This window comes from Lemur catta, chromosome 23 (assembly GCF_020740605.2).
Source record: "Lemur catta isolate mLemCat1 chromosome 23, mLemCat1.pri, whole genome shotgun sequence".
Lineage (NCBI taxonomy): Eukaryota > Metazoa > Chordata > Mammalia > Primates > Lemuridae > Lemur > Lemur catta.
This window is the reverse complement of record NC_059150.1, coordinates 672,945-697,076: the sequence shown is the minus strand read 5'-3', so window position 1 is coordinate 697,076 and position 24,132 is coordinate 672,945. Positions and strand designations below refer to the sequence as shown.

The window sequence follows — 24,132 nt, the reverse complement described above, 5'->3', positions numbered from 1 at the left end:
AAAAGGTCATTCTTTCTTTGTGTTGCTTTAACAATATTTGAACATGTGAGTAGCTACTACAAACAAGTACAGCAATTGTAGCAAATATTACAGTTAATTTTAAAAGTTCCTTACATTTAGCGAGTCTGAAGGGCAGTCTCTTCTGCATTTAATAAAGTAAATCATCTAACATAACAGTTTCTAATCTTGAGTGTGTTTGGTTCTTTAATAGATATAAACATTGAATTAAAAGCAACAAAAACTTTAATATTAATGTAGGAGATAACAAATGTGAATGTGAAATTTTTGCACATACAGCGTATAGACAATGATATAGTCCAGTCAATAGGCATTAGAAAATGGAAATATTTTGATGTATGGATTAATTTTTAACAGATGGAAGACATACAATAAAGATTTAGTTATATGTTAAATCATCCATAGAAATTTCCATAGAAATTAAGCAACTCTTTTTATCTTTTATTTACAAATAAAGAAAATGTTCAGCCCAAACAATTCAGATTCATATACTCAAGCAAGTAAAAACTTAAAGGTTTTTAACTCAACATATTTCTTCTAAAAATTATGTTTTATATGGGATTTTATGATACGTTGAAATACCAACGCTCTTTCAGCCATTCATTTCTATGTCCTCAAGGGTTCTTGATAAGACAGAATCCTTGATGAGAAAGATAGAGAGAAAGATTTTTTAAATAAGCATCAATTCTGGTCAAGTATTTATTACGATCTTGGCCCTTCAACATTTCGTATAATGAGTCATTGTTTTAATTAAGTACTAATAAGAGCAAACCACTAGTTTCCTTTTAAAGACTCAATATCATTTACTACACTAACACCATTTTAAACTTTTTTTTTCTAAGTTATTTACTCCTTTTTCTCTTGGAAATGAAAATCCATGCTATACTAAAACATTCAAATAGCGATAAAATTTTTCCACTGTGATTTTACCACAATTAAAAATAAAAATAAAATTTGTTTCACCAGTGTGTCTTACGATTTTTTTTCTAGAGTGTTCAAAGTATCTAAAAAGTTGTACTTATGTAGTTTATATAGTTTATTGTTTGCAATTACTAGAACAGGACCACATGCATTTTGCCATTAGTTATTATTTAATATTCTCGCTTGAACACCAAATATAATTTCCATTTTATATAATATCTGCAAAAGTGTCAAAATTCTGATCCTATAAAATGGTTATATCATTTTATTATACCCTTTTAATATTCTTCTAAGAAAAGAACAAGATTATTTTCCATAAGTACTAGAAAATTTATTTTTTAAATTGTCATATGAGGAAACTCTTCAGTGATTCCCAATAGTTATATACAAATGTGGTCCTGAAAATAAATACTATAATTTTAATAATGATTATTAATATGCTTTTGTCTTATAGAAGGGTTCATACAACTGTTTTCCAACTTTTATTAGTTATGCATGACCTTATACGAAGAAGCAGGAGAAAATGTAATTTTTTTCTTATCTCAGAACATATAGGTTAATTTTTGCCCATTTAAATGTTACACATAAAAATTGATATATTTTTTCCAATTGCCAAAGTGTCATGAACTTGATAATGGCATTTGATTATGGCAAGCACTGCTTTGACTGAAGACAACACAGAAAACTTGTTGAATTAATTAATACTTCTTAGATTGTGCTTTTTTAAAAAAAAAAATGAAGAAAAATATTATTCTTTTTCCTTTCCAATGGCCATAAAGTAGGGGTGTTGTAGAACATAACATTTCTGAAATTTATAGCATAATGATTCTCGATAACAATCCGACAAAGATAAATAGCTTTAGATGAAAGCCTCTTCTCACCTTTCTCTTGGAACACATCGTGGATATTTTAGCTGCCCTCTGTCACACTGCACTCTCAGTTCAGATTCCATAATATATGGTATCGCTATGTAAGTATCTCTCTTACAAAGAAACTCAACATACTCCCCGTGGAGAATATGTGGTCTGTTGTCAAAATCCCATTTCAGGAGTAAATTATTCTTTTCCATTTCAACCGAAGATAACGTGCAAGGCTCTGGAGGGAGGGGGGAAAAAAAAGAAGAAAAGTATCTTGATACATCTCAGTCCTGACAGGAATCGTGATGAATTCAAAACTCCCAGGCATGTGGACGGCAAGCAAGTTAGTTAGAACCAACCTCTGAGTCAGAAAATATGTTCAAACCTCACAGAAAACTGCACCATTTGTCTCTGTGGTCCTGGATTTGGAGAAAGGATATGTCCTGCCTGTCACTTAGTTTTAGGCCATTAGGTTTTTCAAAGATAGAAAACAAAAATAAAGGTGTTTTTCAGGAGCATTGGCAGTTACTCATGGTCATTGAAACAATGTTCTTTTCCCTTTTTCTTCTTCATAAAGTTCAAATAAAATACTCACAAGACAAATCATTAATTGCTGGCTAGATAATATTTTACGGAAGTGCAGACACAAGCCCGATGGTTGACATTGAACCGAACTCCATAAACCAATGCCATACACAGGGGTTCAGTTTCCTGTCTTCTACATTTCTAATGAAGGAATATCAAGATTGGATTGGGATGTTTTAAATTCTAAGCGCGGACAGTACTATTGTGTCCATTCTCATATGGATTAATACAAACAAAACAAAAACTTAAAATATGCATTAGGGTACCCAGCAAACCTCTTTGATTTTTTCCCATGATAAAAATACTGATTCTTTAAATTATCAAGTCTTCTGCCCATAACTTTAATGCCTCTTCCATCCTAACTCAGCAGTTATCATGACTGTGCAGAGGTGTGACAACAAAACCAGCATGAATTTCTATTTCCTTCTTCATAATTTCACGGACAGAACATTCATTCTTACGTGGATCTTAGCAACCTCAGAATGCGCTTATTTTTCTTATCCTATTAAGTCAAGAACTTTCACCTTTTCACTTAAAGAAAGTACTTTTGTGGCTTCTTTTTGGCACCTCTGGGGTGGGAAGGAGGGGATGGCAACAGATTTCACTACGCTATTCAGAACGGCACACAACTTAAAACTTATGAGTTGTTTATCCCTGCAATTTTCCATTTAATACTTTCAGACTGCAGTTGACAATGAGTAACTGAAACCACAGAAAGCAAAACTACAGATAAGAAGGGACTACTTCATTAAGTCATTTTTCAAGTATTTATTAAATGCCCAAGCGTAAAATGTTATGCTAGAATTGCTACAGACAATAAAAATGAACAAGAATTATTAGAAAGACTCCTTAGAATCTTTAAGGTCACCGGAAAATAGTTTTGAAAATGAGTACAAATAGTGCTACAATTTAGAATGCCGTTGTTCTACAAAACATGGGATTTTTATTAAAACAAATTCAAAAATTGATTCATAGACCTTATGCTCTCAGCTATAGCAGAGTAGCTTATCTCAGACCAGCACTTCTACTAAGAACTAGAAAATCTGAAACACAGGCAAAAAAGCAAGTATTTTAAAATATCAGAGAACCTCCGAGGCAGTCGAGGAACTAAGGTTCTGGAAAGAGTTTACTCAGATGAATTCAAGATCCAATGTGCCACTTTCCTCTTGGATATTTGCTGATGCTCAGCCTGAGCGAGAGGCCAGACAATGTCGGCAGGCGGAGCCAGGAGAGCTGCTGAGACTCTCACAGGGTGAGGACGGGGACAGGGACTTTGGCTCTGGCCAGGACAGCCAGGACTTGAGAAATACAGAACTCAGGGGATATAAAGAAATGAGCTTGACCCCTGCACTGGCTTTTCCGCTGAGGTAGTTGCCTATTCTTGACTTGTGCAGAGGGAGAGGATGAAGATCCAGCAGAAAGTGAATCAAAAGCTCCACGGGGCGTTTGGCAGACTCCTGGGGACATCAGAGCCCGTCTCGGGGGAGCTTTGGCACACATGGCAAACTCAGCAAAGAGCCCTGGAGGTTACTTGCTATGACTCAGGGCAAACAGCTCTGAAAATAAACTTAGAGAAAGCTTCATTTCGAATTGGATTGACACCAACTGCTCTTATCCTAACTTTCAGCCAGAGGATGGGATGAGTATTCTTTGGTGCAAAATGACATCATCCCAAGCTCCTAAATTTTTTCATAGATACTATTTGATATTCAATCAACTGTTCACAGAAATAGCAAGGAATGGTATCAGAAAACAGAAATAGGCCTACAGGATGATCCAGGGATACTGGAGTTTACAGACAGGACTTAATGATAATGGAGTCTTTCATCAGACAACTCAAATCTACAAAAAAGAAAAAAGTATGAAGTGGAAATTCTAGAAACGCAAAAATAACAGCTGAAATCGAGAACTCAATAGATGAGTTTAAACCAGATTGGACACATCTAAAGAGAGGATGACTAAACTGGCAGAAAATTACCAAATTGAAAGAAAGATATGATAGGAGAAAATTACCAAAAAATTAGTAAAGTTTACTAAACTGAAATAAAGAGAAGATAGAGAGAAAATATGGATTTAAAGGGACAAAGGCATAGCAAAAGATATGTGTGTTATGGAATCACAGAAAGAGTGAAGAGAGAGAATGTAACAAAAGTAACATTTGAAAAGATGTTAGCCAAACATTTTTAAAACTTATAAAAGACATCAAGCACATCAGAATTCAAGGATTGCTACTGACTCGAATTAGTATGAATAAAATGTACAATGAAGCCCATATCTGGGCCAAAATAAATAATCTGCTGATAATGAAAGCAAAGAGAAATCTGAAAAACTGCAGAGAACAAAACGATATATTTCCTTCAAAGAAGTGCCACTAGGAACGGCATTTGACTATTTAACAAAAACTATAAAAACCAGAAAAGGATGAAATGACATATTTTAAGGCACTGAAAGAAAATAAGGACCAATCAAAATCCTATATCAGGTAAAAATATCTTTCAAAAATGAAGGAAAATAAAAATACTCGCAGACTAACAAAAACTGAGAAGATAATAAAGAAACAATTGTTTTCAGGCATAAGTAAAATTTTTTTTAATTTTTTTTTTTTTTAGTGGCAGGTAGACCAGTAATAAGTAAAATTATTCTAATGAAAAACAGGGAAAAACAGGAGAAGACGAGGAGCAAATGCATTGATAAATTTGTAGGTACATCTAAAAGAACATCATTGGACAAAACAATAAAGTTAACAATATCTTTGAAACAAATCATATGTAGAATTAAAATGTATGACACAATAATACAAAAAACGGGAAGGGTAAATAAAGTTTAAAGTGTTCTAAGGTCCTAGAAAAGTGGTAAAAGTACTAATTTATGTTGGATTGTACAAATCGAGATCGGATTGTATAATCTCTACGATGACAGTTAATGGAAAACTAGAGGAAAGTATAATTAACAAGCTAATAGAGGATGAAATAGTATAACAAAAAAATGGATTTATCCATAAGAAAGTAAAAAAAATTTAAAGAGAGAAAAAAGAATATAGAACAGATAGGATATATATCTAGTATAGTAAGATGGTAATTATACCCAAATATACCAGTAATTATATTAATATATAGACTAAATAATACTTTATAAAGAAAAAAATTAATTAAAAATAATTAATATTTTAAAATAAACTAAGTATATATTGTTTATAAGAGATGCACATTAAAAGTAAGAACCCAGAGGGTTGAAAGTTAAGGGATGAAAAAATGTATACTGTGTGAATTCTTGTCAAAAGCCCTCAGGTGTAGCTACAGTAGACTTCAAGGCAAAAAACGAAACAAAGCATTACTGTAGATAAAGAAGGGCTCTTTTAAAATTATACAGTGCTAACACACCAGGACTTAATATGTTTCAGTTTGTGTGAACCTAATAAAATAGCATTGAAACACAAAATCAAAAACTGACAGAACTAAAATAAGAAATGTTTTAAAATGCCAAGTAAGACTTTAACACACATCTCGTGGCAATTGATAGAAAAACAAACACAAATCAGTACACCTATGGATGAACACTAAAACCAAAATTTAATCCAACTGACGTATATACAACAACAGTGAACCCAACAGTGACAAAGTTAACTTTGTTCAAGGACAAAAGAACATTTACCTAAAGCAAATACTTGCTTGTTATAAATCAAGTATCAATGAATTTGAAAATACAGATATAATTCAAAGGGTGTCTCAGTGGAATTAAACTAGAAAACAGTAACCAAAAGAAAACTAGAATATTTAGAACCTAAAAAGAAACTTTTAAATGACTCAGAGCACACAGGAAATATCAAAATGGATATTATAAAAATTTTTAACTGAATGATAATAAAATCTAAAATATAAAAATGTGTTGGATGAAGTTAAAGTTGTGCTCAGAGGGAAATTTGTATCCTTAAATTCATGTGTTAGAAAAAAATATAAAAGCTGCAAATCAGTATGTATCCATCTAAACAAGCTAGAAAAAGAGTAATAAAATAAATCCAAGAAAGTAAAAGAGAGGAAATCATAAAGAGCATAAATTAATGAAATAGAAAGCAACATTTGGTAAAAAAATCAACAAATGCAAATGTTGGTTGTTTGAAAAGTCTAATAAAATGTAGAGACCTTACCATAGCAAGATATGTCGAGAACTACAGAGAAGGCTCAGAGAATGTCATAAACTATGTCAATGAATTTGACAATTTAGATGTAATGGACAAATTCCAGGAAACCACACTCTCCCAAAACTGACGGAAGAGATAATAACCTAACAACTATTAGACAAATTAAAGCTGTCAATCTGTCTTTCCACAAAGAAAATTCAAGATTAAGATGACTTCTCTAGCAAACTCTTAAAATTAATAGCACCAACCTTACACAAATTCCAGAGAAACAAAAAAGAGGGAATACTTCCCAGTTCACATGAGGTCAGCATAAACTTTATACTAAACCGGAAAGGAAAATGAAAGACCAATCCTTCTCACGAAAATAGATACAAAACGCCTAAGTAAAATATTAGCAAATAAAATCCCACAATATATAACAAGCATAACTCATCACAACCATGTGGGATTTCCATGGGAATACAATTACGCTTTAACATTTTCAAAGAAGCTATAAAGTTTACTAAATTTGCAGGGAAAACACAAAAGTAATAATCATGTAATTATTTGAACAGATATTGCTAAAGTTACACACCTGATGATGACTCTTAAAAATGCTCTCAGTAAAATAGAAAGAGAAGCTTTCTATATCTTTCACTTGATTTTATTAAAAGTCTAACACTGCACTTAGAGATGAATTAAAGTTTTACTTATGAGATTGGGAAACAAAGATATCCACTACCTCTTTCAATCAACACTGTCCTAGCCAGTGAAATAAGATAAGAAAAATAAAGAAAAGTCAGAATCGGAAACAAAGAAATGCTTCCTTATTATTTATAGATATGCTATTTTATGCCTCCGAGGGCCTTGGTAAGTGTTGCTACCGGTGTTGGGAAGCCTTACTACAGCGGTGTTAACACGCTTCATCTTTCCCTATTCAGGTGGCCATTTCTGTCTTCGTTCCCCCATTGCACCGATGTTTTCTGTTGTAGTGCCAACCACATTAAATAAAAATTGTTAACACGTTTCCCTACACCACTGTGGTTTATTCACCTTATAGGCCCTACCAAACGAGCACCTGAGACATGATTTGCACCCAATAAATACTAATGACAGCAAACTGGACTATAGTTATTTATGATCTAAAAGGAAGAATAGAAACCAGTGATTAAATAGGCACACTAATGAAATAGCACAGATGCAGTGAATGAAGCATTATATTAGCGTTAATCCCAAAATGACAGAAGTTAAAAATACATAGTCTCACGTTATTAGATAGAAGCATATTTAGTGGTTCATACCTAAGCACGACGGTGGTGTAGTCCACACTCCCTCCAGACAGTAGGCCTCCCTGGACCCTTGTAGGAAATGGTGATCAAAACATTTGTATTCTACCGAGGAACCGTTTTCATAGGCTCCGACTAGGGAACTAATTATGACTCCATTTTTAATGAGTGGAGGAGATGCACACTTTCCTTTAGACTCTGCAAAAATAAGTTTTAAAGTATACAATGAATTGCTATAATGAGCATGCAGTGCCTTTATAATTGCTACAGAGATAAAATGAGCTATTTTATGCAAAGGCGTTTTTTAGGCAGTTCTCAAATAATTTTCAGATATTGAAAATATTTTTGCAACAAGATCATACCATAAAATTTATTGTTACAATCAGAATCAAATGTTCCAATGTTCAAAGACTTATTTAAAACTATCAAAGTATTAAAAATTATGATTTTATTTTTCCCTTTTTATCTAGCCGAAAGTGAAAGTGCATGAGATTTCTCTCGAAGCCATGCTTTCTGTACGTATTGTCTTCCTTTTTTTCTTATTACACCTGTAATCCCAGCACTCTGGGAGGCCAAGGCAGGAGGACTGCTTGAGCTCAGGAGTTCGAGATCAGCCTGAGCAAGAGTGAGACCCCGTCTCTACTAAAAATGAAAACATTAGCCGGGCCTTGTGGTGTGCGCCTGTAGTCCCAGCTACTCCGCAGGCTGAGGCAGGAGGATCCCTTGAGCCCAGGAGTTTGAGGTTGCTGTGAGCTTTGATGATGTATCTGCACTCTACTCAGAGCAGCAGGGTGAGACTGTCTCAAGTTGCTAAATCCAGGCAGTACAAACAGTCTCTCACACTGTACATCAAGCCCTTTTCTGAGACAATGGTCCCCAGCAACCCTAAGTAAAGTGATGTTTTACAATGTCGTTGAGTGCTCACATGAGCGTGATCAATTCTCTGATGGTCTGGTGGCATTTATAAAACCTCTTGATTTTGTTCCCTTCATAAAATTGACTTATTGGAATTAAAGGATGTCAGCGTAGTTATTCTATCTAGGTATATAAACTTCCAACCCAGGTGGCAGGCATTGATCGAGTAAGAAATTATCAGAAACCACCATTGTTTTACCTTGTCTAAGACACAAAGGATATTTCACTTCTCCTCTATTGCACTGCACGGATAACTCTGACGGTGGAGCGGACGGGGACAAGGCATAGCCCTGCTTGCAGGCAAAATCTATCAAATCTCCGTGCAGGACTTTCCCTTCGTATTTCCACTTCATCTCTATGTTGTTTCTGTTCATGTACTCCTCATTCACGGTGCAGGGCTCTGAAAACAAAATGCTATTTTAAATTCTTCACTCATCCGACAAACATAAAAGTGATATATTTTTAAAATAAAAATTATGACAGACATCACAAGCAATATTTTATATTTGACATTTATCATTATTAAACTCCTCACTTATATAAGAAAATATATGCTTTACTACTATCAAATAAATTTATACATTTCTCATGGTCTTCAGTGTGTCGCAATTTAAAACTGCTTATTTTGAAACATTAAAAATATTGTTTAAGGCCACTATCCAGTTAGAGTAATGATTTTCTTTCCATAAAATAAAAACTTTGAATTAGAAAATATATTTATTGTGCATAGAAAACCTGCCACTCAATATACAATACTTAATAAAACAAAGACACCTGTCCTCACGGAGCTTACCTTCTAACTGGGAGAAACATCCACAGTACATAATTAATATAATAAATACATGAATTTTATAATTCATGGCCATCTTTAAACTACAGCATAAGATAAATTGGATGAAAAAAAGAGTGAGCCGGGTGCGGTGGCTCATGCCTGTAATCCTAGCACTCTGGGAGGCCGAGGCAGGAGGATCACTTGAGCTCAAGAGTTCAAGACCAGCCTGAGCAACAGCGTCTCTTGCTCTTGTTGTCTCTACTGAAAATAGGGCAAATTAGCTGGTCATGGTGGCACATGCCTGTAGTCCCAGCTACACGGGAGGCTGAGGGGGGAGGATCGCTTGAGCCCAGGAGTTTGAGGTTGCTGTGAGCTATGATCACACCACAGCATTCCAGCCTGGGCAATTGAGAGAGTCTCTGTCTCAGAAAAAAAAAAAAAAGGGGGAAAAGAAAAAAGAAAAAAAGTAGTAGATGGGAGATGCTATCAAAAGGGCTGGGGGAAGAGAGGTTGCATGCTAAGGTGATGGGAATAGGCCTAAATCTGAAGTGACACTTGCACAAAGACCTGAAGAAGGTGGAGAAGGGAGCCATGTCATTGTCTGATGGAAGAGTGTTCCAGGCAGAGAGAACAAGCAGTGCAAACGCCCTGAGGTTAGCACGTGCTTAGCTTGTCTGAGGAAGAATAAAGAGACCAGAGTGGCTGGAGTAGAGTGAGAGCAGGGAAGACGAGCAGGGAGAAGTTAGAGAAATTTATAATGTCTGGAATGATAATTCACAGAAAGAAAATTCTATTCCGTATCACACTGTTGTCCAGATTTGTTCTTCAGATTTCAGTGGATAAGCGAGATGCACAAGGCTCTTTCCTCTTGTCCTGAGGACAGTGATTGATCTTCACTCGGTATTTGCTTCAGTTCATTAGCACTGGGCCTAACTGTCTCGAGACAATCACTCTAGATACAGAATAAAATATTTCTTTAAACCTTGTTATTCCTTATGAAGCTGTTTCATTATTAGCTTTTCCATTAACATTTTAATCCAGTCTCTATCCTCAGAGATTCCTATATGGCCATTCAATGCAATATCAATCACATCATCAAAAACTTACTGTCAAACACATGAAAATACGAGAACAATAGAAAATTTACAGGTGCAGATGTGTCTGAGTTTGGATGGGAACAGCTTTCACATTGCTGCACAAACCACAAATGAAAGGCTGAAAGAGCTCAAGATTTAAAACTTGAGCTCTTTCAAACTTTCAAACTTATATATACTTAAAAATGTCCTAAATAAAAAGAAAAAGGAAATAGGTACAACATGCATGATTCTGAAGTGTATAATTTTTACAGATATAGATCTTATGAATATGAAAAATGACTAAACTATGAACAATCAACTCATGAATAAACTGTGGCCACTAAGAAAATTGAAAATGCACAATTAACTAATGCTTAAATAAATCAAATAAATGCTCACTGAATCAATAAAAAATGTCAACATTAAAGTATTTAAAGTTGACAAAGATTAAGACAACTACTACTTTATTTATGGTAGGGTTATAAACCAGAATAAGCTCTGATAGATAATTTTACACTTAATAGAAAAAAATCAAAATTCTAAATCTCGTGATCTGGAAGTTCCACTTCAGATCCTACCCAGGCAAACCGGCGGCGGGGGGGACCACCTTCCTCGCTCACAGTGAGACACTTTCGATCCTCTCAGCAAGTGATACTCGGCGCATCTGTACTCCACGGAGGAACCCGGCGTGTAGTTCGCCAACAGCCCACCCACCACTGCTCCATTCACTACAGAAGGTGGGGGCTCGCAGTTCTCGTTATTTTCTAGGAAAAGAGGTTGTTTCAAAATTAACATGAGCTCATAACAATATAATGATAGAATATAGTCATACATACTATAGTATCTCAATATCCGTACTATATAATTTAGGACCATTGATTTCTAAATTCATCGGAAATGAGAGAAATGTTATTCAGCTTAAGTGTTTTAGAAATTTGCTAAGCAAGAATAAACAGCAAATGTTTTGCCTAAGGACAAGTTATGCATATACTTTCTCTTTTCTTGATTGTGAAGGAATTATGATATATTAATAGATATTCTTAAAATCTGTAGAAAGGGAAACTATGTTCTTCAACCTAGAGATTATGGTCAATTCTAAAACTCCCCTGTGGCATTAACCACTTCTATTTTCTTCCTTCTCTTTCCTCTTCTTCTCAGATCTCAATCAACCCATGGATGAAATATCCGTTTTTTTCTCTCTCTCTTTAATATCTTTCTCTTACTCGGCTAATTTCTTTAGCATCCTTCATAGCTTTTGTCCTGTGCAATGAGGATCCCAGATAAACACATCTGTGGAATCACTCTGGGATCCGAGGGAGAAATGGGGAGGAGGCGGGAAGAGCAGACCTCGGGGTGACGGCGCAGCCTGGTGGTTTTGTCAGTGAAATGAGAGCGGGGACCCGTCTCAGAGGGCGCAAGGTCAGAACCGCCAGCTGCGAAGCGTGGGCAGGACTCACCCCAAGTCAGGAACTGAGCGCTGCGCTGACTTCGTAGGACACAGAGGGAGAAGGAGCACTAACAGATCACACTCACGCTTCTCTTTACTTCCCGAGCGCCGCATCCTTACTTAGGTGCCATCCTTTAAGGCTGGCAGGCCACGAGGTCGCACGGGGCAGACAACTGTGCCTCGCACTAACGCATGCAAATAGGTTTTTCTAAATTCCCAGATTCTTTCCATTGGCTTAAATTCTACAGGTGGCTCCAAACACAGAGACCAGCAGCAGGGCAGGGGCGCATGCATGTCCAGCTCCCCCGAGCTGTGGTCTTTGCAACCAGTGTGTGGGTCAAACAATCGCAAGGAAAATCTTGCATCATGGGCTTGGCTACTGGCGTTAAACGAGGCGCACGTACCGACACACTCAGGGGGAGGCGTCCACTTTCCACGATGACAAGTTATCTCGTTTGATCCCCGCAGATAGTGGCCACGGTCACATCCGTACGTCACTCTGTCCCCATGGTAATAAACCTTGGAGCGCAGGCTTGCTGCACCGTTCTGGATGGCGGGGGGCTCCTCACAGGCCGTCCTCCCCTCCCCTTCTGAAAAGGAACAGTTGAAAGGGAAGGGATCATGTGGCTCCACGGGCAGGCTCGTGACCGGGAAGCTGACTCCAGGGGCGACTCACCAATGCACTTGGGGGGCTCCGTCCACTTCCCGTTCTCACAGCGTATTTCTCCAGACCCCTGGATCTCAAAGTTAAGTTCACATTCTATGCGAACTATCTCTCCATGACGGTAAGTTGTGGAATATGTTTGTATTTTGGAGTTTAGAGGCAAAGGTGGAGGGGGACATCGATTTCTTCTTCCTTGTGGAAACATATCAGCATACACAGTCATATAATTATAAAAAACAATAAAGCTTTGGTAGGAGTGTTCATCGTGCCGAGCACCGTGGAAGGTGTGGCAGACAGATTCTAGGGGCACCGCTGTGGTCCCCAGCTCCTGAGGGCCACGTGCCAGTGTGGTCCCCGTCCGTGAGCGGGACCTGTGACTTGCCTGTGGCCCCCAGGACACGGCACAGATGACGGATGGGTAGTGAGTGTGTGCGGGATCATGGAACACAACCGTGCGACGCCTGTCTTGCCAGAGACCGGCCCTCCCTGGTGGTTTGGAAGGGGCACCGGCCACCCTGCCACCTTCCACCCGGGGAGGCCACCGGCCAGGGGCCGAGGCTGCCTCCAGCCAGCAGCCGGGGGAAACTGAGGCTCAGTCCAGCAGCTGCAAAGCACCGAGTGCTGCCAACAACCACAATGAGCTGGGAAGAAGATTGAGGCCCCTTATAAGCCTCCGGTGACACTTTGGTGGCAGTTTTGTTAGACACCGATGCAGAGGAGTCATCATACCACGCCCGGACTCCCGGCCTGCGCAAGCTGGGAAATTCCACATTCGGGCTGTTTCAAGCTGCTGAGTCTGCGGCGACGTCGTTACGCACCGAGAGAAAACGGAAGCAGCAGGTATATTACATTATCTCATTAGCCACTTAGTCCCAAAATAGCGTCACTGAGCAGGAACCACCATCCCTTTCTCGTCACAGACGAGGAAACTGGAATGTGGGACATGAATGGATGGCAGGTGGGGAACCCGCTCCTGCACCCGCGTCTCCCCGAGTTAAACCTCCTGAAACACCGGCTGTGTCCCCTCCTGCTGCTGTGACAGATCACCGCGATTTAGCGGCTTCAAACAACACGGATTTATCCTCTTCTCCAGCCCAGAAGTCAAAGTCAGTGTCGCCGGCTGAAACCGGGGTGTCGGGGTGTAGGGGGGCTGCGCTCCCTTCGGCCTTTCCGAGCCCCCCGAAACCCCCCGTGTCCCCGGGCCGGCGACCCTGCCTGCCGTCGCTGCAGCCTGTCGCTGCCATCGTCACTTCCACCCCCCTCTGCAGGCCAGTGTCCCTCCGGCTTCCCCGCATAAGGACGTGCGCGGTCACAGGGTTCCGGGCAGGACCCCAGACAACGTTCCTGCCTCTCAGTCTGCGACTGCGAAGCTCCTTTGGCCACACAGGGTGACAGTCACTGATGCGAGGGATCAGGATGTGGGTCCTCTGGGGGCAGGGAACCACTATTGTGCTGATCACACCGCTGCCCCTGCGGACCACGACTGTCTGCTGGAGAAGGTGACAGCCCTGTCAGCATGTTGGCTGATTCGGAGGGAACAGGGAGGGTGTAACAGGGCTGCCGCTTATTTTTGAAACAATACGGTACAGAAAATTTGCTAGCAATCTTCCTATCTACTGTTGTACCCAGGCTGCTGAGCACGACTGGAAAATCACAAAGCCAGTAAAGTTGGCTCAGCGCATTTAGAGAGTTCGGAGAGCTCCGGGCGATCCCTTGCGTGGCCCGGCCCGGCCCGCTCCCTCGTTCGGGCTCCCGGCAGCTGTTCCGCGTCCTCGCCGCCCTGTCCCCGGTTCTGCCTTCACGTCTTTCTCCCGCCCGTCAGTACTGACGTTATGTCCCATATCATACATAAGACAGAGGCTACCAGGCCCTTTGCCTCTCCCAGCCCTCCCCATCCTCAAGGTCCAGTTCAAATATGACCCATCACCTCCAGGAATGTTATTCCACAACACACCAGTCAGAATCTCTAGTGTCTATGCAAGCCCTCAGCTCCTGATTTTATTAAACCACCTGCCACGTCAGAGCCGCTGTGTTTTCCTATCTGTTTCCTCTGCTGGACTGGCACCTTCTTCATACTGCGCTGTTGGCGTGCTTAAGCAAGCGATGAGCTGGTGTCTTCTAACGAGCAATCATAGCACCTGCTTGAACACATCCCGTGATGGAAATGGGACTACAGCTATTGCATTTTGGGGTAGCTTTTACTACATGACCTCATTTTCCATTTTCACTTGTGGGTGATATTCCTCTGCCTTTTCCGCCCTCCGTGACACCGTTTTAGAGATAAAATTCTCACATCAGGAAACGTGGCCAATTCAGGGAAAGTATCTTCCCAAACCACCCGATCAGGGAAACTGGGTCTAGTTATTTCCAGGGCTCTTAGAGATTAAAGCTGACAAAGACACGATATTGTATTTGCGAGTACAAAATTTAAGCATTTACCTTCACATACAGGAGATTCTGGGTACCAACCAAAATTATAGCACTGAATTAGATCAGATCCGCTCAGATAATAATTTTCATGACAGAAAAACTGAACTACATCTCCTTCTTCATAGGTTTGCTTTACAGGATGAAAATAACCATTTTCTATTAATCTTAAAGAAGAGCACTTTAACTCTAAAAATGAAAGAATGAATAAAAATGTCAACACAGTTATATTTTCTGCTGGAACAAAATTTACTTAGTACTTAGATGCCATATCTAGAGGAGACATTAATAAATTTGCCATATTTGTTTTAAATAATAAAAGCTTATGAATTCATTTTGTATCTTAAATATCGTTAGGCTTATTCTAATTTAATTCTGTGAGCTAAAATGAATTTTTCCAACACAAGAGCTTTAAATAATCAGAGACTATCAACATAATTAAGACCAGAAGCAAAAAAAGCATGAAACATAGAACATAATTAGCACGACAACTGATACACACTTCTGTATGAGGTTTTCAGAGGGAAGGGAGGTGTATGCAGGACGAGAACCTACTGGTGCACTGCGGGGTGACAGACCATCCGTGCGTGTGACACTCGGCCTCCTCCGTCGTCTTCCCTCCGGCTGTGTAGTAGCCGGTGGCACATTCGTAGCGGACTCTGTCCTGCACTTTGAATGTTTTCTGTGTTGTGGAATAATTTCCATTATATAACTCAGGGGCCAAACATGTTTCTAAAAATATTAAAGTTATTTATTTTATGAGCTCATAAAATTGTTAATGTCCTAGAATATTAAAAAGAAATTTCAAAATATATTAGAACTCAATCTTAAAACCATATGGCAGAATCAACACTTGGCAAACTTGAAAAAGAGGCACCTTGAGGCCTGCCTCTACCTGTCGTCTGTTCTTAAAATTCTAGTCTCCAGCACCTCCCCAAGGCCACCGTCCACCTGAGGGCTTGTGCAGTAGTAATTTTTTGAGTATGTGCTCTCTGTGGAGTTGTACAATTTAAACAGCATACAACGTATTAATTAAATATATATAGTCAAACTATTGAATTATATTTAAGTATAGCTGACATTGGTTTACAATATATAATAAAATAACATGCATGATCTCGAATTCTTCTGTAATAAAGGAAATAGTGATTTATAGATGTTGCAGAGAAAGGTTTATTAAAGTTCTTTGATTTTACTACATTCCAATTCTCTTTTTTTTTTTTTTGAGACAGAGTCTCACTTTGTTGCCTGGTCTAGAGTGAGTGCCGTGGCGTCAGCCTGGCTCACAGCAACCTCAAACTCCTGGGCTTAAGCGATCCTCCTGCCTCAGCCTCCTGAGTAGCTGGGACTACAGGCATGTGCCACCATGCCCGGCTAATTTTTCTACATATATTTTTAGCTGCCCAGATAATTTCTATTTTTTTTAGTAGAGATGGGGTCTCGCTCTTGCTCAGACTGGTCTCAAACTCTTGAGCTCAAACGATCCGCCCGCCTCGGCCTCCCAGAGTGTTAGGATTACCGGTGTGAGCCACCGCGCCAGGCCTCCAATTCTTTTTTATTAATATTAGTACAAAGTAGGAACTACTGGAGTAGGTGTGCTGTAGGCATTGAGAACCCTTGGATTAAGAAAATACTTAGCATTTGAGAAACGCAATGTAATATCAACTTCCTGCATTTGCAGACATCATGAAAAATAAATTATGTTAAAAATACCTATCAGTATAAGGAAATACTAGCCTCATAAGCGCTTATCTTCAGTTTTAGGACATGACTCTTAGGCTCATACCATGTTCCTGCCTACAGGCTGGGGGAGTTGACCACCCGTCAGCGAGACATTGAACCACTTCTTCATCCTTCCCGCCGGTGGTCTTGTATCCTGAGGCACAGCCGTAGCGCATGTTCTCCTGAATTTTGTACAACACTTTTACATCAGAGAAGTAACCGTTTCTCAGGTCAGGCTTTGTGCATTTTTCTATGGGAAAGAAATATTTATTTGCTTAACTTGATAAAATTAAGCTTGTCCTTTACTAAGTTGTAAAATTAAGATAAAAGTATAGTATTCTTAGCTGGAATAGGAAGGAAAGAGAGAGAGAGAGAGAGAGAAATAATTTTCATTCTATAATTTCTTGATTTAATTTTGGAAATATCTGCATAAAGTTTTTTGAAAATGGATTTGACATTGACTTTCTTGGTATTTACTAATTGTAATCATTATAGTTACTCCTACCACATCTACTTTTAGACATGTTTACTAGCTATCTCACCCACAGTGACCAATGTACCCAACTTCCTCTTCTAAATGAAACTGACTCAACCGAAGCCCCTCACGCTGGAAAACAGAGTTTAGGATAAAAGTTCACCTGACCCAGTGGAAGCCAATCGGTAGCCTGACGAGAGTACAGCCTGACATAAAATAATGAGATGAACCAACAATGGCTATGATGAAAGAAGCCGGCACACAAGGGAGAGATGAGTCTTGCAAAGGATAAAGCTCTAGAACTGCGATCTTGTCCTTCCTGAGGCCAGTGTCCTGAGTATTTTTCTGACTTCCTATGTATACATATCCATGTACGTTCCTCATTCTTTAACGTAAATAACTTACATCTATGTCCCTTGCAAAGTAGTAAATAAAAATTGCAGTTGTGGCCCTACCCCCTTCACTGGGCATTATTAAAAACAAATGAAGAAAATAATATTTTAATGTCAAAGCATTATTTACAGAATTTCAAAGTATGCCTTTGCTTTGTAAAAAGACAGTTTACCAGTAATTTTGTCCTCCTCTACTAAAAAGGTTTAACCACTTTCCATATTTTATTGGACTCTTGTTTTCATGAACTAACTTATTTGCGTATTGCAACCATCATTTGACACGTTCAGCTGACTTACTGAAGCACTTTGGTGCTGGAGCCCAGCCTTCTGCTGTACATGTGGTTCGCTCTTCTTGTTTCCCAGTTTCAGTTGTATAACCAGCCAAGCAGAAAAATGACAATTTTTTGTCTATGTCCATTGGAAAGTAAAAACTTTTAAAAGGATAGTAATATTGGGCAATCCTTCCATTTTCCACATGAGGAAAACCACAGGGTTTCTCTGAAATGAGTAAATGTCAAGCTGAAAATGGAAAAACATCTAAGAGCATAAAATTTGTGATCAAGTGACAATACTTTTTTACATTAAAAGTTTTTGCAGACACTTCAATGAGTACTTAAATTTTTAAGGTGCTTTTGTGAGAATCCAAGCACTCCTTTTCTTTTTCAATCATAAAACGGCTCTAAACAAATATCAGTTGGAATAAAACTGGGCAGGCCACTTTCTCAGGGAAGTTTTCCCTAACTTTCTAAGAACAGCACTTTCTAATACATATATAATGCAAGTCGTATATATAATTTAAAAATTTCTAGTAGGATCCTTTGAGCTCTGGAGTTCAAGACCAGCCTGAGCAGGAGCAAGACCCCATCTCCACAAAAAATAGAAAACTTAGCTGGGCGTGGTAGTGTGCACCTGTAGTCCCAGCTACTCGGGAGGCTGAGGCAGGAGGATTGTTTGAGCCCAGGAGTTTGAGGTTGCCGTGAGCTGCTGCTAATGCCGCTGCACTTTAGCCAGGGCAATAGAGCGAGACTATATCTCAGAGACAAAAAAAAAATTATGGATATCTTTCAATGAAAGTCATTGGCAATAAAACACATACATAGTAATGTTGTAGAAGAAGGAATTTGCAATGTCTAAAATTGGCAAGAAGTTAAAATTTATAGTCTACAAAGAATTTCCACAAATCAGCTATAAAAAGGCAAAAAGCAAAGGAAAATGCTAATCAGCTATAAATCACAGAAGTTTGAATATCTAAAAAAGTATATGAAGAGATGTATAAACATATTAGGAACCAGAGAATGGCAAATAAATAAAACTGGCTTATCACTTTTTAAACGACAGCTTGGCAAATAGTACCAAAATGGATAATATGAAGTGTTGGTGAGTGAGGGTAACGGACGCAACAAGTCACATCCTCTCTTGGAGACTTTATACTTTGAAGTAGCCATTCTGCAAAAGTAGGACGTCACTACGCACAGAAATCAAGTGCAAGAATTGACCCAATAATTAATCCCACCTGTGAGTGAACGCAGGCTAAAGAAGTTCTATAGAGAGATAAGGTGATTGTGTTATATTATTCATTTCAGAGTTATTTTTGGTTAAGAGAGAATTGGAGAAACTATGTGTCCATCATTGGAAGAGCGGATACATGAAACTCCAGGCAGCAGTTAGAAGCAAAATAGTGTCAATAACATGGAAATATATTTAAACAGTATCAAGTACAATAAAACAATAAGAAGATAAACCCTACAGCAAGTTTCCATTTATGTGAATGTAAAACACATATGCAAAACAAGACATATTTTATAAAAGTATTTATGTATTTAAGAACACATCAAAGCATTATAGTGTGCCCCAGGAGAAATTGGATACATGATCAGGGATAAGGGCAGAAAATGTATAAATGAAGCAAGAGTGAATCCATTCCCAGGCCAATAATGATTGCATATCATGAAACGAAAGGTGCAACTAACTCAATTCTTGCCCCTGAGGTTCCCAATGGGGGCTGGAGAAAGCATGTGACAATGAGATCATTGTCTCTGTCTTCAAGCAGCTTAGACTTTCTTGTTTGTATGAAATAAGACTGTAACCGTAATTAGATAATTAGCTAGAATGTTACAATGTCTTCATGGTATAGATAATAGACAATTATATTAGCTGGCATTTCCCTATTTAGACACAGAAATAAACCAAAGGAAACTATTCATGCAGAAATTATCCTAGTATAGAATCAAAAGTATCAAATAAGCTGACTTCTATTTATTTCACTTTCATAATTTTAATTGCAGACCTTTTTTGGTAGAAAATTTGTAGTAAAGCATTCAAGTAAAAGGCAATTATAACTTGTATATTTTCCCTTCACAAATTCTCTAAAATGTTTATTTCAGAAAAGTGTTATGGCTGTGGTTTCCTAATTTGTATATTCACTCTTGCTCATGCTAAATGAGCTCCCTGGATTTTTAACCCTACAGCCAAATAATACTGATAATTGTGCCCAAATAACACACATCTGCACTGCCTACCTTTCACTCTCACACTAATCTTACACACTAGACAGTCTGGTTTTACAGGTATCTAATAGCTCGGAGTCCATAGGTATTGATTTGTCTAGACAGGCCTAATTTACACCTGTTGTCCAAACGTAATTATTAAGAGAGCACTCATTTTACTCTTAAAAGTGTCCTGTTTTGTATAATCATTTATACAGTACTCCTACTAATCACTACTTAATGACTCCAACCAATGAATAAATCACTGGTATAAAAATCAAAATATCAAGAGTAGAAAATCTTGCTGATGATTTATGGTTATTTCTTTTTCAAATTTACCACATTAAACTCTCTCCTTAAGAAAAGAGAATTTAAATTGTACAAGTTTTGTCAGTGTTAGGAATGAAACTAGAATTAAGGTTAACATATGAATGGTTATATTGTTAGGCTGAAAACCTTTTAAAGTATTTACATCCTAATCTCCTATGCCTCAAAACAGAGATACAAAGGGTTTGCATTCTGTTTTGTTTTTCTAAGTTATGCTACTAAAATAATAGTTTACCAGTTTTGCTCAAAGGATAAGGTCTAAATATTATAACAAATAATGTTTATAAAAAGTATGCATGATAAAATTGATATATCAAAATGAAAAGGTACATTAAAACTCAAGTTGTATAAATGTTTGAATCTCCATTTATATTTTTAGAGAATAAAGGATATTAGGAATTAATTTTACCTTCTGCATAGAGTTCTCCTGGTGTTATTAATATGATGATAAAAGCCAAGTTTTTCAACCTCATCTTCAGTGGTGTGCTTCATAAAGATTTTAACAATTCTAAAGCACCAGGGACTCGTTATTAAGTACATAATACTTCTCTTGGAAAAAAAAGTTAATAATTTACAGCATATGTCTAAGTCCCTTTGTAACAAGCCTTATATTTCACTTAAAATATTTTCAAATAGTGTTAAAATAGCACAACTATATTAATTGACATTACTGTTCATGTCAGAGTCCAATAAGAACATGATAACCAATAAGAGCAACAATAGCAACAGAATAAATAATTAACACAGACTGCATTTAAAAAAGGGTAAATTTTGAACCTTAACTCCCGATTGTAAGTTCATAGAGTAAAGTTCATTTGTGGCCATTGATCTTTACTAATATTGACCATGTGAAGAGATGAACTTAGGAACATGAGATAAAGGATACTGGATGTTAAAATATGCTATTGCCTAGATTGCACTCCTTAAAGAGGTAAACGGCTTTAATTGTCTCAAGAAATGACAGAACAGTATTATTAACAGGAGTAATGTCTAACATTTAGAGAGTTTGTACTCTGTGGCGGGCAGTGAGGTAAGTACTGTGCTATATTATCATCCATTTATGGAAAACATTTTGAATGTCCACTATATGGCAGGCCATGTCAGAGACTTGGGGTATTTACCAGTAAAAAAAAAAAAAAATTAAAATTGTTGCCCCCATGAAGCTTCCATGCTAACACGTTTTAATTTAAAGTACAAAATAATACTGTGAGGTAGGAGCTGTTATTTTAATTTTGTAACTTTTTATTAGAATATAACATAGTAACAGAAAAGTACACATACCATAAGAATTCTCACAAACCGAGCACACGCATGAACCCAGAACAAGAAACAGAATACACCAGCAACTCAAATCCCCCTCCAAGTCACCGCCTACGCTCACCCTCATGCTAAACACTGTCTTGACTTCTAACAGTACAAATCAGTCTCGCCTGGTTTTACACTACAAAAATGGAATCATGTCATACATTATTTATGTCTGGCTCCTTCTGTTTAACATTTTGCTTTTGAGATTCATGCATATTTTGGTATGTAGTACATAGAGCCTTTTCTATATACTATTCCATTCTGTGAATATGCCACAAATTATCTATCCATTCTACTCTGTTCGTGAAAATTTGAGTAATTTAAAATTTAGGAAAACAATATAGCATCTGCTTTTTCTGAAGATTTTTTAATTTGAAAATTTTCAGACAAAACCTCTGCCTGGATTCTACTATTAACATTTTACTACAGTTTTCTATTAATTTTTATATGCTTCAACTAATTTAATTTTTAATATTAGATCTCCATAGTTTATTTATTTTGCATAACTGAAACTCTGTGTCCTTTAGCCAACACCTCTGCATTGCCCCTTCCCCCAGCTCCTGGCAACCACTCTGCTCTGCTTCTCTGTGTCCGACCACTTCAGATTCCTCACCTAAGTGAGAGCGGGGTGCCTGTCCGTCGGTGTCTGGCTGTCTCGCTGCTTTTAATGTCCTCCGGGTCCATCCTTGTTGCGTTAAATGGCAAGATTTTCTTCTTTTTTAAGGCTGTATAATATGCCATTTTTTGTTCATAAAGTTGACCCTTGAACAATGTGGGGGGCTGGGGGGTTAGGGGTACTGACCCCTGTGTAGTCCAAACTCTTCATGTAACTACTGACTTCCCCAAAACTTAACTATTAATACACTACTGTTGACCGGAAGCCTTACTAATAACATCAACAGTTGATTTATGTTTTGTATGGTATATCATTATATACCATATTCTTACGATAAAGTAAGTTAGAGAAAGAAAAATATTAAGAAAATCATAAAGAAGAAAAAACATATTTACTGCTCATTAAGCGGAAGTGGATCATCGTAAAGATCTTCATCCGCATGGTGTTTACACTGAGTAAGCTGAGGAGGAGGAGGAGGGAAAGGGCTGGTCTTGCTGTATCAGGGCAGCAGAGGCGGAAGAGGAGGAAGAGGAGGAGGAAGGGGAGGCAGGAGAGGAAGGCACACTCAGAATAACTTTACGGAAATACATCAAAATTTCTGACGTTTTCGTTGTTTCATTTTTCTAAAAATGTTTCTATATGGTACCAATCCTTCTGCCATTTGGTTTAGTTTTAGTGCCCATATCACGGAAGTGCCCATGTCGTAAAAGAAGTCAAAGCTGTCTGGAATAATCAGAAGCTTCTCAATCTGTTTTCTGGCTCTGCTTCTGCCTTCGTCCTCATATTCTTTGCTCTTGTTCTATTGAACTGTTGGCCTTTTCCTTATGGATTTGGATGAACTCTTTACATATTAAGGAAAATGGAACCTCTCTGTGATTTTAGGTTGTATGTACTTTTCCTGGCATGCTCCTTATTCCTTTGAATTTATTATGGCAAATTTTGTAAGTTAATTAATCAATTTTTCTTCAAGACTTTTGGGATTTGTATCATAATTAGAATCATTACAATATTATTTTCAAAAAAATCACCATTGTCTTACAGTAGCTCTTTGGTTTCATTTATAATCAATGAATATAAAATAAATTTTTGTGAATGGTGTCAGATAAGTACCTTTTCTTCCTTAGACTTGACAATCTGTTCCAATTATTTATCAAATATTTCACCTTTTCTGTCACTGATCTGAATTCCTATCTTTATCAGGTGCTAAATTCCTGCATATATATTTAGGTCAGTTTTTAGATTTTGTTTCATTGTTTACCCTAGTTATGTTTTTTATTACCATACTTTTAACTACCCTCACTCTAGAATATATGTAGCTAGTAAGTCTAGTCTTCACACTTTAGTCTTCTTTTTCAAAAATTTCCTGTCTAGTTTTGTTTGTTTCCTTACTGTTAATGTAGCACTGGTTTGGAGTAAAGACTTTGGAGTCTGACTTATAATCTCCATATCCAGGCTGTAAAGTTGGAAAAGGACAAGTTTTTTTGTACCTACATCTCTTTATCTCGAAAACAAAGGTAAAGATAGTATCTACCTCAAAACATGCTATAGGAATACTGTTCAGGATAATTTACTACTCCACAGTTTGATGATCCCTAAAAGACTACTACTAAAAATGGCTTTAGGGACAAAATCCTAAGTCGAGTTTCATAAAACAAAACCAAACCAAAGAACCCAAAAGCTGCCAACTCACAATTCTAAGCCCAGTAATAATATTTTTCAAAAAT

The 24,132-nt window shown here is 37.8% G+C and overlaps 1 protein-coding gene across 1 annotated transcript; it reads right to left on the bottom strand.

Annotated features, from left to right (window-relative positions):
- Positions 1-305: 305 nt before the first annotated feature.
- F13B (coagulation factor XIII B chain) lies at positions 306-21,003 on the bottom strand. Its single transcript, XM_045536314.1, has 12 exons — positions 20,897-21,003; positions 17,972-18,172; positions 16,872-17,057; positions 15,641-15,817; positions 15,098-15,274; positions 12,671-12,850; positions 12,399-12,584; positions 11,126-11,311; positions 8,899-9,099; positions 7,800-7,982; positions 1,821-2,034; positions 306-658 (listed from the first exon to the last, which is right to left on the bottom strand). Exons 1-12 carry the CDS (start codon positions 20,958-20,960, stop codon positions 625-627), a joined length of 1,989 nt encoding a protein of 662 aa, XP_045392270.1. The 5' UTR covers positions 20,961-21,003; the 3' UTR covers positions 306-624.
- Between the last annotated feature and the right edge of the window lie 3,129 nt (positions 21,004-24,132).